The following is a 17008-nucleotide window of genomic DNA, read 5'->3' on the forward strand; positions in this document are numbered from 1 at the left end:
ATTTTCGAAAGAACTAAGACAATAGAAAAAGGAAACGAGTTCGGTACGTACCCAAAACGGTGAGAACGGCCGTATCGCTGATGCGTTTGCCGGCAACGTTTTCTGACACGCAGGTATAATTGCCCATATCAGCCAGACGGGCCTGGACGACCAGCAAGTGTCCCTCGCTGCTGACGATCAAGTTGCTGCCTTCCCTTTTAGGCTCAACTGGCACGCCATTCTTCTGCCACGTCACGTCCGGCGGTGGGATTCCGTCAGGTGCCAGGCAGCGCAATTCCACTTGCCGCTCCAGCTCAACACTACGCGAGTACGGGTGCTCATTAAAATGTTTACGGATAACTGAAATTGATAATAAAAGAAGAATTGAATTTAAAAATTGTGTCATATTTATAATGGCAATTTAAAATAAGGGAAAACGAAAAGAGGTAGACAGTAGGGTAGCACAACAATTATCTTGATCATTTTAGGTTTATTCGTGCGGCGGACGTTTCACCTCAACGTAACCAAACAAAATTGCGGTTTAACAAAATTTTCTACAAGAGATAAGAAGCGACCATGGACGACCAAACAAGGCGACGACGAATCGCCCAACTGGAACAGTTTGCAATGGCAGCGTCTAGATTTTTTTTTTGCATCGATTCATGCAGACATTAACGTCCTTGTTTGTGGTAAGTCTCTGCTCAATCACCAACTTGAAGCTAGATTCATTAGCCGGACCTGATTGAACCACAAATGACTTCGGCCGAATGTAATTTTTAACCACGGAACTCTACCCAACTTTTGGCAATGAATACGGAATCGATTTCGCAATTCCGATATCTTTTTTTTTTCTACCAAAAACTTTCAAGGGTGTGGTGGTGCGAGAGAGGCCACTTTATTCTGATTTCGAAATAAGCCAAGAAAAGAAAGGGAATAAAACAGAAACCATCGATCGCATTTCTTGGCGTCTTAAAGTCTTTGCTTGGAGTAAAATGAATCTTGTGGTAGCGTCGAATGGCCAGAGAAAAGAACGGAGACTATTTTTATGGATTTAGAACCGACAAGAGAAAATCCCAGCCGTGGCGCTATTCAGCCCAGTCCGCTCTAGTAGCTGCATTTATTTACTGCCTCCTCATATAACAACGCTATAGGCTCAGCTGTGTTACAATAGCCGCGAAAGAAAAACACCAAACAAAAGCAAAAGCAAGGAATGGGCGTGAGACATCCGTCCTTTGATTATACATCAGCCAAAGCCTCGTAAAGTTTTCAAAGAAAAACTTCACCAAAACGGAGAAAAGGCGCATTTACATGTGTAGAACCGAAATTTCGTTCCTACACGTCATCTGCTGACCGACGGCTGTTGCTCTTTTGTTTCCCTCCTTCAAACTCTACCCGCTGCGATTGCTATGATTTCGTAAGCACAGACTTCATTTGCATCGGCAATGGTCTTCTAACGACAGTTGGAAGGCTGCCTTCCTCTCTCTTCTACCCTCAAGCTAAAGACAATGGAAATTATCCAAAATTTCGGGCTGGACGAGTTTGAGTTGTTAAACATTGCTTTGTTTCTTTACATTGGGAAACCACCAAAGAAAACTCAATAATAATAGGGCATATATGAGAATCCGTTGCTACAGTGGGTCTAAAACATGACAACCAATGAGAAAAAGACGGAATTTGTCGTTTATGTAAGAAACGTCCATCAAGGAAAAGTGGACACAACTTGAATGTTGCAATCATCCTAATTTTGTTTACAATGTTAAGCGTATGTTGTACTTTTATAGATTTTAAGATTTCTCTTGTGGCGCCAAAAATGTCTCGTCCTTATCATAAAACGGTAGGCACGTTTCACGCGATTCATTTTTACTCTGTTTGTTTTCCAGTCTTATTTCTTCGTGCAGATGGTGGAGGCGTGAGGGGTTCTCGAGTACATAAAAATATCTCGCCAATGCAGAACTAAAGAAACTAAAAATGGCAAATAAAAATTTCAACATTTTGCCTCAGCAATTGTTTTCCTTCCTTTGAAATTCACAAAACATGACGAGAACCAATCACGTACAGGGCGGACAATGTCTTGACTGTATAGCTAGTTTGGGAGGGTTATAGACCAATAAAAAGTAAAAATAAATTAGATTGTAAGACGCCATCAACCAGCAGTCGCGTTCGTCGTTCAAGGATGATATTACCGCAAAATAAAACGACGATTACGAGGAATAAACTTGTTTCCATTCGCTGGTTTTGGCTTCCTTTCCTTTGTTTTATTGGCTACGCTTTATGTAGTGAATATGGTGGAATGAGTTCGAATAGCTCGGCCGTCATTGACTACAAATGTAAAACCCATCGTACCTTCAGCGTGAAGGCTGTTTAAACACAACTACAGGGCCGGCAGCTATGGTACGACTTGACGGGAGTTGGAATTGTTTGGCGGATAATAATCTACGGTAATACAGACACGGGGCTTCGTGGTGCTCAGTCATCGCAGACGAAGGATCATTACCTACCAGCACCACTACCATCATCATCATCATCATTTTGGTCAGGCCAGAAACGATGGAAACAAAACAACGGCGCCAACGTGCGGCGGAGAATAAGTGCAAGGGAAAACACGTAACGAGTGTGAGAACGACAGGCATTTCTCTTTTTGAATCTTGTATGGCGTTAAAAACCTCGTCTACTTTTTTTTTTTACTGCGTCAAAATAATAAAACTTTATTTTTTATCTTTCCCTTTTTTACCTGTTGAAAATATCGCTATATTAGGTCACGTGGGTGGCGCAATAAGAAAAGGAAAACGAGGACCTGCACGCATATTCGAAGTTGCAAACTCCACTACCAATGTACTCCGGAAGTCGAATTCCCTAAAAGACAACATGCTAACACGCTAAAGACTCAGCCGACAGTTAAAAACCAGCAGCAGATGTAGCCCACCGTACAATGGGGAAACAACAAATCCCAGGGACACAGAAATTAGCACGACATGTTAAACACAGATTTTCAACATCTCCCAAAATAAGGACGTTTTTCGGTAAAGAACGACGTGATGGATGTGTTTCGCTGACGCATACAAACTCCAGCTATGCTAGCTACGTTTGGCTTTCCCTGAATAGAAGAAGCTGAAGAGTAAGAGTCTCGAGAAGAAAAAAAAAAAGCCAAGAGAAATGGCAGACCACACGGTTCTAGGGGCTCTTAAACAAAAAGAAAACGTGAAAACACTTCTAAACATCCAAATAATCTCTTAAAGTTACGTCGTCTGCCTCTTTCGTGCTCCTCATGTAAAGTGAATTAAAGTAAAGAGGTCTGATCGATGGGGAAAAAAATCATTGTGCTGATTCGAAATGGTTTCAATTAGAATTGGAATAACTAAGACTATTATCCCTCTATTGATGACAGGCAATTCAATTAAAGAAAATGGACCGGTAATGATAGCAATTCCACGAGATTGATTTGAAATCCCTTCCTCGTGAGACATACATCCGGATAAATCAAAATGGACTTCAAGCGGAGCCCACAACGACGTAGGGGAATAGGGACGGCCGATTTATGTTATGTGTCTTTTCTGTCAGCATGAACGCATCAATAGACTCGAAAAAAAAAGAGAAATGGCGTCACGGTAAAATACCTGTAGACGTAAAAAGGGAAAAAGAAACAACTATGTGACAACAAATGAGTTGCTTCCCGAGGAAAAAAAAAAAACCACAAGATGTACCATAAATATAGAAAAAAGGACGGGGTTTGGTAGAGAAAAATTTACGCTTATTTTCTTTTTATTTCCCTCGCTATCCGAGTGGCAACGAAACGTACAAGTCCCGAAATGACGAACGTAAGGATAATTAATATTCATCAAGGCGGAGTCGTGCGTCACTGCCGATAGCCATGTCGTGCGCATACCTGTTTTTTTTCTTCTTCAAAACGCGCGTGAACTAACCCCCTAGCAGTGTGGCCACAATTTTCGATGGCTGTTCGGAACAGCTGCGTGAAAAATAGGACTTGTCCCTTTGTCGAATAAGAAATATACCGGTTCGGAGCAAGAATCGACCAGCTCTTTTCAATGGATAAATCACCTAGCAATATTATTAAGAGACTATCAAACTAGTGACCAAAAACTTCTTTTTTTTTTTTTTTTTTTTTTTTTTGAAAAGCAACCTCTGGCATTGCGTGTACAAAAATGTCCGTTTCAGCTGCCTCGCCCATTAAGCATCTGTCAACTTCGCCCCGTCGATAAACGTGACACTATTGAAACCTCCTCTTTTCTTCACGTTCCCTTTTTTAGGTCGATAAAAAAACATGGCCGGTAACTTAAGCGACCACGAGAGGAAAAAAAAAAAAAAAAAAAAATGAGCGTGAGGGAGTAAACGTTTCACTCAACTTCCCAAATCGAATTTGAACAAGTTATAATTCTAAAAACTATAAATACATATAAATTCGTATGTAGATTTTTTTTTAAATTACAAACATCTGCACGACGACAGAAGTTGAACGTTATCAGCAAATGGCAGTAGCAACTTTATGTTTGAGCTTCAAATACCTTAAGTCGATAAGCAGTAAACAAATACCGTTCCTAGACTTACAGCTGAGAAGCCATACTCTTTTAACGCAATCAAATGGCTAATGATAATAAATAACACGTTGCAAGCCGGAACTGAATTACGAAAGCATTTTAAATCAATTGAAGTAACATTAGAATGTAAATAAATAAATAAATAATGGAACTGAAAGAAAAAGGGAAACGTAATGCTTGTCAATCGATTAGAGACTTTAAATGAAACGAAATAAAGATTGGGTAAAGTGATTGAAATTCTTTAGTTATCGCCAGTAGACGAGGAGGAATAGATCTACGGAAACGAGATTTCCATTCAGTTTACTCAAGGAAACGGAAAAAAAAAATATGTTGAAAGATTTCCGCATCGTTGACGCCCAAATTAAAAGGGAGGCGAAACGGCTGGCGAAGGAGCTCGCGTGCGGTTTACATTTAGATTCGAATTTACGATCGAGAAAAGGAGTAGCTGTTGCAACACAAAACCGACACCCCATTGAAACGACACAATATAAGAGCCCTATTTTAAGAACGCAGAACAACAGCAGCAACCAAAGAACAACTTAACATTCCCATTCCATTGTTGCGCTGTCAAACGGGGATACGGGGCGTAGTTACCGATCAAATGATCAGCGGAAAAGAAAAACTACAGTAACTAAAAAAAACTTGTTATTTGCATTGTCATTCTACATGTTTGACGCAGCGATTTTCGTCATTGGTTGGGGGACGCACAGGAAGAGAGTCCAAATTGTATCCAATATTTCGTTTGGGCTACTGATTTTCTTTAAACAGCAAGTCAAACCAAGAAAAGCTAATGCCATACTTTGAACAGAGAGTTACCTAACTTAATGCTTCTTTTCCGTAACGTAACACATGACTGGATCAAAGACATACATAAGCTTTGCTCCTTTCATGCGAATGGAAGTCAACAACAAAAATTCGACCTCAACCCACTCAAAAGACAAACGAAGCAAGACGAAACAATTACACGCGGCAATGACGACGGGCGCGATGGTCGTTGCCCGGGTGCGAGACGTAAATCAGAAACAATGGGCAAAGTGACACGAATTGTTCCTCAATACGCCATAGATCTTCAATACATTGTCCTCATAACTCTTTGCAGTTTGGTGGATATTAAACGTCAAGAAGGACACGCAAGTGAAACCGAGAAACTGAAAGAGACATTGCCGATGCATCACGGCTGAATTGGCGTCGCCAAGGAATAATTTTTGTTTCTCTTTTTTCTTTTTGCATCGCCCTGACAACGAATCGAGTTGAAGAACGAAAGCGGCAATACGTCAAACGAACTGACGTTATCCCAAATTCAATACGATTTGAAAAAGTCGACCAAAGTCGATCCATCAACAGACGTGTCGCTACCATAAAAACATCGAAGAGAAAAAAAAAAAGTGACAAAAGAAAGGAACCAAATACGTTCCCCTTTGTGTTTTTGTTTTGCGACGATAATTAGCTGCCATAGCTGAAAGAAAAACAAAAGGAGAGAGATAAAAGAGTGATGACTCACACGCCACGATGACTTTGGCTCGACGGGACTTGACTTGCCCGAAGGAGGACCAGGCGATGCACTCGCAACCGTAGCCGTCCAGCCCAAAGTACTCTTCGACGTCGTTCCGAGTAATGTCCACTTTAACTTCGAGCTGGCGGATGCCGGTCATGGGGTCGACGAATTCATGGGCCGAGTGGTGCTTGGTCCTGACCGCTTCGCCATTGCAGACGAAGTAGAGTTGCAGAGCGTGAGCGGCGCGGCAAGAGAGCGTCGCCGCTTTGCTCTTGACCACGTACGCGTCCTCCGGCTCTTCCAGGAATAGAGGAGCCGTTGAATCCGATCCAGGACGGCCAGTGGCCAAAGGATCCTCTAGTAAGGCTCCACCTATTCGGACATTTGGAAAGTGTATACATGTTCATTAATGAGAAACAAAAGAAGGGCCAGTAAGCAGAACGAGGAATGGAAGACAATCAAGCAATTCATTTTTTGCTGTAACTGTAGACTAACAGTTGGATAACTTGATTTCAATTGCAAGTGTCTGCTGCTCCTATTGCCCCCACGGTTCCCAAAATTCCAGTTATTGCACTGATATTTCGTGAAAAGAAAAAAGACCCAATTCTAACTAGACATATGGCAAAGGAACAGAGAAAGCAACACAGGTGGGGGGTCTCGTTTTCCTATTTCTTCCTCCAATTTTTTTCCTCTCTTCTCCCACTGTCTGCGCCTCTGTGGGTCTGCCTTCGTGATGCGATGTAAATAAACAAGACAACATTAACGATTTTTTTTTTTTTTAAATGCCGATGCGAGAAAGTGTTTTTAGTTGTATGGCGACTAACTACAACTAACGAGCTATTCCCACGTATTCAACTAATCCTTTTCAGTTCCTGTAGCGCGGCGCGGTTGACTGAACGGACCACCGCACATTCGCACTAACTGCTGATATTCTTATCGGCCATCAGCTTTTCCGTTAACTAAAGAGCAGAAAAGATCTTGTTTTATTCCAATAACTTTTTGCTGCCGCCATTCTCGAATGGCGGCGAATTTGAAATGAATGCGAATGAAATTTGTTTACAACTCTGTGAAGATGGAAAATCAATAAAGCAGTATGGAAACTTTTGGTTTGACCAATAAATCGTCGTTTCTAATGAAAAATTCAATACGAACGAAAGGACAACAGAAAAGAAATGAAAAGGCATACCGTCATCGGTTGCCATGACAATGGCAGAGACGAGGAAGAGTGGGAACAGGTGGAGCAAACAGGAACGATGCATCATCATTGCAGATGATCCAGCAGTTGCAGCAGTCCTAGTCACTAGAAAAACATAATCAACCTGAAACAAAGAAAAAAAAATAGATTAATGATTTATTCATTCGGCAAAAGGGCAAGCCACAGTCAAAAGGGCAACAGAACAAAATTTTTTGGGGAACTGCACTGTGTAATAATTCATAAACCCGCAATGGCTGTAACACCAACCGCAGGTCGATGCAGACACGAAAAAGCGTGCTTCATGAATAACTGACTATGCCACAGGCGTCAGTATTCAAAGCACCGCGTTAGCTATAAGAATGATTTTTTTTTTTAAATTTCTTTAGCTAACAGAAAATAAAGAACATGGTAGTAGACCACAAGATCCGTTTCCTTCCTCTTCATTTAACATTTTCTTTTCTTCTATTTAATGTTTTGACATCGAAAATGACTGAGCGTACTAGCCTAATTCCTTTCACCGGCCATTAAAGTGTCCAGTCAACCAAAAATCGTAGTCCATTACAATCCGCCTGGTAATAATACACTAAGTTGGAAGGAATGGGGGGGGGGGGGGTTCGTTTTTCTAATGCCCCTTTGCTCTTTCGGTTTTCCTGTTTTTCTTTTTTTTTTTTTTATGATGGTCAACAGCAGGACGTCAGTCGTTCATAAACACACACAACGTAGACACACAGGAGTCGGGAATGGTTGTTATCAACTTTATGTTAGATCAACAACAAAAAATAGAAATAAATAAATTGTTTGATTATATACCACTGCACTACTCTTTATACTACGTGGATAAAAGCGGTTACGTGGAAGAGGACAATAGCAACGCTAAAGAGAAAACCGCAACGTCTGCCTCCTCCCCTGCCTGTGGCGGTCGTCGTCGGTGAAAACGGGAAGAAAAACCGCCCGCTGCGCTGAGAGCTCACGTTTTTTAAAAATTCATATTTCCTTTTTGTTCTTTTAGTGCGTGTATGTCTTTCAGAAACAGGAAAAAAATTTTAGTTTTTTGTCTCCTCCTTCCTTCTCCAACGTTGCCACATCCCATTGTCCGCCTCTTATCCCTCTGTTGTTCTTTATCCGAAAAGGACGAGAGAAAACAAAGTCAAACCGCCAGCCCTTAACTATGCGACATTTTCGTGAAACATGCATTTGAAACAATGGCGTGAAATGGTGCGAGAATCGCTGGGCCTTTTCCCGACATTAGTTTCTTCGTAACAAAATATTTTAAAAGAACGCTATAAGCCATAACACAGAGAACCTTAAAGAAAAAAAAAAAAAAAAAGAGCGAGAAAGTCTATTCAAGTTGAAAGTCTCATCTTGTCTTCCACATCTAAAAAACTGCAAAGGAGTAGAAAAGATGGCGGATAAGAACTTGAAAACGGGGTGCTGATTATATGCCCCTCTTTCGGGGCTCTTTCTAACAACCTCCCTCAACATCGTCTCCTCCTCTCGAGAGCAGACTCTAAAAATGAAATAAGAAATGCGCCGAACTGTTTTGCCTTGTAATTTGGCAACCAGCAGTTAAACAAGCCCACTCGGTTCGACTAGATTAAAACTCTGAAGAAAAGAATTATTCCTTCTTTTTTTCCCTCCCCTCTATTCATCCAAGAGGGTCCCAAAAAAAAAAAAAAGGCAAACAAAGAAGACGAAAAAATAGCCGACGAGGGAACTAGACGACCACAGTTCAGGTAGAGGGGATACTCACGCCCTAATTACTATCTTTTGGGAGCCCTCGAGTCTTTCGTTTAGAAAAGAGAAGAAAAAAAGACAGTCATGCAAAGAGCTCTTTAAAAGTTACACTTTCTCAGAATTTCCATCACGAGTTTGAAGAGGATACAGAAGATGAAAACGGAAGTAAAGAAAGAAAAAAAAGTGGGATACGATACGCAGCCAGCTCAGTCCCATAATGGTAAAAAAAAACAAAAACGGAAAGTATGTCGGCCGATTGAAAAATGCCGTGCGATGAGAGACACGTGAAAGCATAAAAATTGAACGGCCTAGAGAATTGGAACTGCGCGTCTCTGCGGCTGTGGTGATCAACAAATTGCACGGCAACTCGAGTTCATCCACATCTGCGTCAGGTTGTCGCAACGTGATGCAATGATCCTCCAAAAATAGAAGAGAGCGACATCCTCCTCCTTGAACAAAAGGAAATCTCAAAATAAATTTCAATTCAAGGTGTATGTGGCAATTTGGAGGTAAGTGGAGACTGTCAAATCTGATCAAGTGAAAGACGAACGAAGAAGGATCGTGTTACGCAAAACCCAAAGAGAATGGACAGTGCTATAAATAACTTTTGGTTTTAAGAAAACAATGCCATTCTAAAAACATTTTTTCTTCACGATCCTTTGCCAGTTCTCACATGGTCTTCCTCTTTTTTTTTCAGCGCCAGGTGCAGAATAAATAACATCGTTAACCACATTTGGCTGCCCATCAGGCACTTAAAAGGCAAGAACCTGTTACCCAATTAGGTCGATGTTCCAACAAGCCAATTGATCAGACCGTAAAAAAAGTAAATAAAAAACGGGATTCACGTTAAAGAAAAAAAAAAACGAAGAAGAAATTCGTTGATGGTGATGACATATTCGCCTCGTAGAATCTCAAGAGAGTGGGGAGGAAGAGCAACAAAAACAACAACAACCAAAAAAAGAAAGAAAAAAGAATCTCAAAACACGTTAGATCTTTTGAGGTTAAGACAGCTGATACGGGGGGGGGGAGGGAAGAACTTGATAGGCATCTTTTCTTTTGGAGGAGGTAAAACTTAAAAGCTCAGAAAAAAAGGAAAACATGGTTTTGCCAGAATCTTTTTTTTTTTCCTTTCTTCTACACTGGACCGTGTACGGGCATTGAAATCATCCTTTCATCTTCCTCTCTACGACCCACCCCCCGCTCAACATCTTCAACTAACCACCGATTTTTTTTTTTTTTTTAGAAGGAAAACCTAGGGACCAGTAAATTGTTGTCCTTTTTCTCATTCCATTAGGCTCTTCTCTATTTGAAGAGCTGATGACACTCATTTTTTGTCCCCCCTCTCTTTGCCTTCTACTTAGTTTTTTTTTTCCTTGTCCACCCTCCCTTACTACGACTACTACTTGAGAAAATACTGTATGGCTTCAATTCTCTTCTCCCTTATTTTATTTTTTATTAGTTTTGGGGGCCAACAATGTTTTCTTACATGTCTCTTTAAGTGAAAGGTGATGCCCCTCCTTTGAGAAAAAAAATAAGAGACAGGGAAAAGTCAGTCGCGACGGCGCGGTGTAGGAGCCGCTGGTGGGAACGCAAGACCGATGGCTTGTCGTCAGTTGCACTTCAATGACAATACTCGAAACGGCAAGGAAGGAAAAAAAAAATACCAGTGCCAGGCGCCAGATTGCAAGTGTCTTCTTCTTAAAAAAAAAAAAAAAAAATGTGCTACTAGGCGACGACACAATAGCGTCTCCTTGGCGCCGATTAATACGAGGTTGTTTGGTTTCTAATACAATTTGTTTCTAAAAAATGACAAAATTAATGAATTGTTTCTAGAGGAATTGTTGAAGCGGAAAGGTGAATTGCTCGTGGCGCGAGGCGACGGTGGATATTAACGACGTGGAAGGGAGAACTTTAAACTGCTTATGGCTATACGGGTTCCAGAACGCGTTCCTCCTCCATCAAACGAACCGCAGCAGCACCAAAGATGCGAGCATTTCTTTAGTTATTTTGGTGCTTCTCTTGTAGTTATACATATATATTTTTCGTATTTCTTTCGTGCAGGTTTTTTTTTTATTTCCTTTCTGATAAACACCGACTCACACAAAACCATCCCGAGATGGGCTCTATAAACCACAGGCCGACTAAAATCCTAAAAAAGAAGAATAACACGAAAAGGCAAAAAAGCTATTTCGTATTCTGGAGAGACGAAATTGGTAAAAAGAAAAAAGGACAGGAGGAGAAAGAAGCGCTTTGTTGAAGTCCTGAAGCCAAACTACATCTTCTCTGAAACACCAAAAAGAAGATGAACGAGCATGCGAGGTAAGAAAAAAAATTCACGATTACCATAATCAAATCAATGGACGATCCAAATTAGTCGAAACATTTTCAACCTTGGTCCCGATATTCAAATTAGCGAACTGTCTAACAAAAGTAGCAAAATTTGAAATCCAATTTGGTCGGTGTTATCTAACTAGTTAACTTTAGACTTTTGTTTCGTAGCTCAAATTACGGCGCGCGCTGTCTCCATGGCGGGCGTAACAAAAAAAAAATTTCTCTGCATAAATACATAAACAGGGCAAACGATACAGCGTTTTCCTTTTCTAGATAAACGAATGGAACCAATTGCCCAGGTCCCCCTCCCTGTCTTCTTTACTTACATCGCTTTATAGACAACAACAGTTTCTTTTTAATTTCCCAGACACGAAGAAAAAGAAAATCTCTTCATAGCGAAAAGGCCTGGTCCTTGTTAGGAACAATGACGGAGCTTGTTATTTATCCATTCTTCTACAAGTGAAATTGGCCCTTTTTTTTATCTAAATAATGAATTAATAAATTTTTTAAAATTGATTCATCGAAAACAATGAAACCATTTCACGACTCTTTTCTGTGGTCACTCAAGGGGTCTTTTATCTTTTCGTAGTGGAGAGAAAATTGGCTTCATTCGAAAAAAACGCTTCCGGAAAACTCTGAAGGGAGGGGGAGAGAACTCAATGAGGTTATCGTCAGGTGCTACTTAGCCATCACACACGCAAAGTGCATGTTCAAATAATAGACGCGACAAAGAAACCCTACACCTGGTGCACATTTGAATCGTTTCTCAACTGACTGGTTCTGAAATGCAATATGTCTCTATACCACAAAATGGCGCAAACAAGTGAAGGGCGCCAAAAGCAGAATCGATACTAACCTGGGGGATGCAGTACGAAAAGTTTCAATCATCAAACGACGTGAAAATCCAATTAAGGTGATGGTGTGATAATCCGATGGGAGAAAAAAAAAGTCGTTTTTAATGAATTGGATAAACTGTGAAAAGAGTCACGAGGTTGCAAAGTTGGAAACTGATGGGGAATTCAAGGTTGGAACATACACCACAGAATATTTTTCTGGCCAAAGGATTGCACAAGTTTTAATTGTAATTGAAATTTTCGTTTAATTGTTTCTAGTCGAATATGTGACACTTTCAACGTTAGGGCTTAATCAGTTTTCCCAGGAATCAACCACGAGAGGAATACAACAGCACGACACGTACGTCCAAACAGTAGCTTGGTCAGGCGCCAACTGAACCTACAGCATCGAATATGGCGCTCGTCTTTCCCTCCAAAATTTCCCTCCAAACCCTTGGGCAACGCCTCTAGCGGGGCAATACTGAAACGTGCCACTGGGGGCGGAGCTTGAAGGCAGTCTCTTCCACGAAAGAGGGGGGCAAAAGGTTCCCGTCGATCGCACAAACAAATGTAAATCCTTTAATGTTTTTCTAGTCAGCTATTGCTGATCTTTTGTTTATTATGACCAGAAGCTTAAACCGTTTAACGATGCAACGGTTTTGAATACCCGTGAAAGCATTAGCTCACGGTTTATCAACAGGTTTAGACGATAGCAGACGATCATCACCCAAGTCCAAAATTGTCAATTCCTGTTGCTCGAGAGTTATGATGGATCAATCTTCTTAACTGAAATCTCCCTAAAACACACTGGTAATCTCTTTTATAAATTTATTACCTTAATAGAAATGATTGCTATAATTATCGATTAGTGATAGTATGTGGCACTAGCCGTGCCAGAGAGACTTTGTTTTAAATGTTGAGATGATCTGTAACGCTACAGAGTGATTTACGAGACGACACAAACACGTCAGCCCAGCTTATTTTCACATTAGTGAATGATTACCAAAATGAAACCTGACTAAAATTGCCTACAACGCCTCTCGTTGGCCTCCCAAAAGACCGAGAAAGAACAACAGCAGCCGTCTGCAGTCAGATCTGATTTATGTTTCACGAAGCTGAGATTGGATCGGAAAAGCTCGAAACCAGAAAGAAAGAAACAAAGAAAGCACAACACACTTCCTCAATGGCCTAACCTAACTTACAAAACTAATTGAAAAGAAAAAGACAGTTGAGTAAAATACAGAGAAAGAAGTACTCACGTTCGACTCGTTTTGAACCACATGCTGAGAATTCTAATGTTATTTTTGATTCTATTCAAAGGAAGAAAAGAATCAAGGATGATTGTAAATCAACCTTTTGAGTGAACAAACAAACAAACCCGAAAAAACAAAAAAGAAAACAAAAACAAGACAGACTTTGGCTTTTATCATCGTTAGGAAGCCAGCTATCCAGGTCGTTTTGGAACACCTGCTGCGCCTCTGCTCGACCTCCAACGAAATAATAGCGTCTGCCGACTTTATCACATCACAACTGCATTATCTTACACGTACAGAGAGATACGTATGGCTGTAATATGTCTATTCCGTCTGCTGAACGAACTTTCTCTTTAGGGCAACAAGCTGAAAGCGAACAATTTGCAAGTAAATTGCCATAAACACCGATGGCAACTACAGGGTGGAAAAGATGCTTGGTTCGATTTGCATTCCTGATGATTCTTAACCTCTGTTGTCTTGGATTCTCTTCTCCTCTTTTTCAAGTTGTTATAGCATTAAAGTGGGGATGACATCGTTTAGAAATCTTTGAGAATGAATCGACAAAAGATTTTAAAAAGATCCACGAAAAAGATTCTACAGAGACGAAATGAACGTCATTCCAATCGATTGATATCACTCGTTATTTGTAATTACAAGTTTTTTTTCCCTATCGTTTCGTTATCTGATGGTTTCTAAGAAGTAAACGTCTTCGTTGGGCCAATTGCGGAGAAAAAAAAATTCCCGGAATTCCTGGGGCACTGGGTTCAGGTTTAAAACGTCAACAGATGGTTAAACGCGTGATTCTTTTTCCACTTATCTTCTTTTTATAAATATTTACATACAGCAATAAGTAAATATCTGGCTTCATTTTTGCTGCAGGAACTTCAAATATTGCTTAATTTTCAGATGTATATGTATAGAGCGATTGGATTGTTATGTTTGTTAACGAATCAAATTTCTTTTCCCGCGTGTATCGCGTTTCGCATTCCCTCCAATCCCCGCCACACTCCGCGCACAGTGTGATTTTAGGTAAAAGGCGTATGTCTTACGTTAGTGGCAGTAGATTTAATGCGCATAAACGTATAATAAATAAATGAAGTCGATCGAATAGACGAGGCAAGTGAGCAGAAGTAATGGCAGCTGGTCGAGTTCGCAAGCGATTCAATCCCGATCTTATCCATTTGGGGGGGGGGGGGGGGGCAGTTGAAGCCGCCGTTTTTTTTTTTAGGAAAGGACAATCCCTTTCTACTTATCTCAACTCTTTTTCTTGTCTGAGGGCTCTTTGCTGCTCTCACTATGTACACAGTCAACAAGGGCCGAGATCGTTGACTATTCAAGAGGCTTTCTCTAATCATCTATTGAAATGGATCTGCTAAACTGGGTGCCCGCGCGTCTTCTTTAAGCATATGCCATGACCGATGCGATAGAATTCTATGTGCCAGACAAGACAATATGTTGCACTTGAAAATGCCGCCGCAGTTTTCCTATTCTTGTGCGCTGCTTTCGCATGACAAGAGAAATCGTCGGCTGGATTCAAGAGAGAATCAAGTGGACCATTTCCTTTCACAATCCTTCACTTCAATTCCCTTATTCCTCTCAGCTGTCGTCGATAGGCTTCTCCTTTCTGCAGTGTGTTATGTAACTGCCGTTCCATCAGATGAGAAGTGAAACTTTTAAATCCAAAGTCAATATGCGAACTACCACAAGATGAAAGCCGCACGAAAAGAGGGAAAGGGCTTGACATATAGATTACTTGCGGTGTATCAGAGAGGATGCGAAACTATTGAGCTCACAGTAGAGACGTTTGAAAATTATGTTAAGAAGAATGCTACGAAGACATGAGATGGTAGGAAAAAGATTCGAATCTTGGTTGAATGTTTTTTCATTTTGAAAATGAAGAACGTCGTATAAGATGAGCGTGACAGCGACAACATCTTCTTTAGCTATCTCGTTCTCAGTCAATTTGAATTTTTATTTGGTACCAAGCTTCTAACTGTGATGCAATCTGAAAGCTGGACGCATAGTCATGAGCAGTTGCAGTAATCCATGTCTGTCCAACTTCATATTTCAAGTCTTTCTAATCCTTCCGGACTTGTTTGTAAAATTTTTAATGCCATCAAAAATTACGACGTAAAATTTAGAGAAAAGAACGTCAGGAAAATGAAGTGGTCCACTACAAATTGCAATTTCCTTTTTGAATTTGATATCATCATCATTTCCTTTGACAACGACAAACGAACGTTCTATTCATTCCGATAAAAAAAAATGGAGTTTGATGAAGCGATCAATCAAAAACAAAAGACGGGACAAATTAAGCACAAATAGGAAAAGAATTGGCTCTTTTATACATCAGTCGGAGCTTTGTGCATCATCGACCGACGTCAACTTTCACTTGGTGATAAGAAAAAAAATCGAGACATCCTTCACGGAGAAGCGAATGATTATCGCAAGTCTTTCGCACTACCGACGCAACGTTCACAGTAATTTACGCTCATACAACTCTTGATAAATGGCCCATGTTTTTACAAGCGCAGCGCAGCATAGAATCGCGGGGTTTATGGGATTCGAATAATTGATTCGTCCACACGATAAATCCCATTCAATCCACTGCAGTGTGTTCCACACCGCAGCGCACTTCTAAATCCAGTCCGTAGATCCTCTAGTTATGTTTCTGTATCCCAACACAACGTTCGATGAATGTCTAGTTATTGTTTGTGGATTAAAACAAATTACAGAAGCGACAAACAGGACGACAGTACATAAAGGGAGAGCGTCGGTCAACCATTTTTTCCCACGTTTCTACCATTCCTTTTTCCACTACATTCACAATAATAACTCGAATGTTAATCCACTGCACTATTACTAGCCTCCCTCTACTCATTTGACTCCCCCTTCTACCATTTTTGGCTACCCTCTTCCTTTATTTCGCCTCCCCCCTACACACACGCGACTTACTTAACAAAAAATTGTGTCAGCTTATCTATTAAACCAATTATCCTCGTATTCCTCCTACATGTATCGGATCATCAAATTGAGACATAAAGCCCTTCGGCACGTTTAACATAGCGTCCCTACGCCTGGCTGCCGTCGAGTACACAAAAGCCGACCAAATTCGTTAAACTTATTCGTATGCACGTCTACATGTGCTTCTGTTGTTGCCATTGAAATTCAAATCGATTGAGCAAGAAATTTGATCGTCACCAGCCAGCGCTTTTTTGTTTGATACTTTCCGTCACTCTTATATTTTATGTTTAAAGTCTTTGTCAATTTACGAATCATATGAGTGCCAGTTTAATGAGGACAGGAACTTCCAGCATCCGGCCGAATAAGTATGAATTTCAAAAAGAGGACGCACGCACTTAATATGCGACACAGAGTACGAAAAACGGAAAGGACACGCAACCATAAATCTATAACACTTGAATGAGTGAAAATTTCCCGGAAAACGCCAGAGATTAAATATAAAACAATAAATAATATTTTTAAAAAATGTACCAAAAATAAATTATATATATAAAATGAATAGGTTGAAGCGACCGCAAAGAAATAAAAATGAGAGATTTGAACCCACGCAATCAAAATGCTATGCGCATACTATACCGATACGCCATGCTAATATACTATATGTTGCTGTA

At 40.5% G+C, this 17008-nt stretch overlaps 1 protein-coding gene across 1 annotated transcript in view; it reads right to left on the reverse strand.

Moving 5' to 3' along the window:
- The window catches only part of LOC130696314 (netrin receptor UNC5C-like), a 56753-nt gene that overhangs the window by 15409 nt on the left and 24336 nt on the right, over positions 1 to 17008 (reverse strand). The window contains exons 3-5 of the mRNA XM_057519399.2: positions 7214 to 7346; positions 6034 to 6399; positions 52 to 339 (exon numbers count right to left, since the gene is read on the reverse strand). Of these exons, the coding sequence (XP_057375382.2) occupies positions 52 to 339; positions 6034 to 6399; positions 7214 to 7346 (787 nt within the window). The remainder of the gene's footprint in view (positions 1 to 51; positions 340 to 6033; positions 6400 to 7213; positions 7347 to 17008) is intronic.

Source organism: Daphnia carinata, chromosome 10, assembly GCF_022539665.2.
Source record: "Daphnia carinata strain CSIRO-1 chromosome 10, CSIRO_AGI_Dcar_HiC_V3, whole genome shotgun sequence".
Taxonomy (NCBI): domain Eukaryota; kingdom Metazoa; phylum Arthropoda; class Branchiopoda; order Diplostraca; family Daphniidae; genus Daphnia; species Daphnia carinata.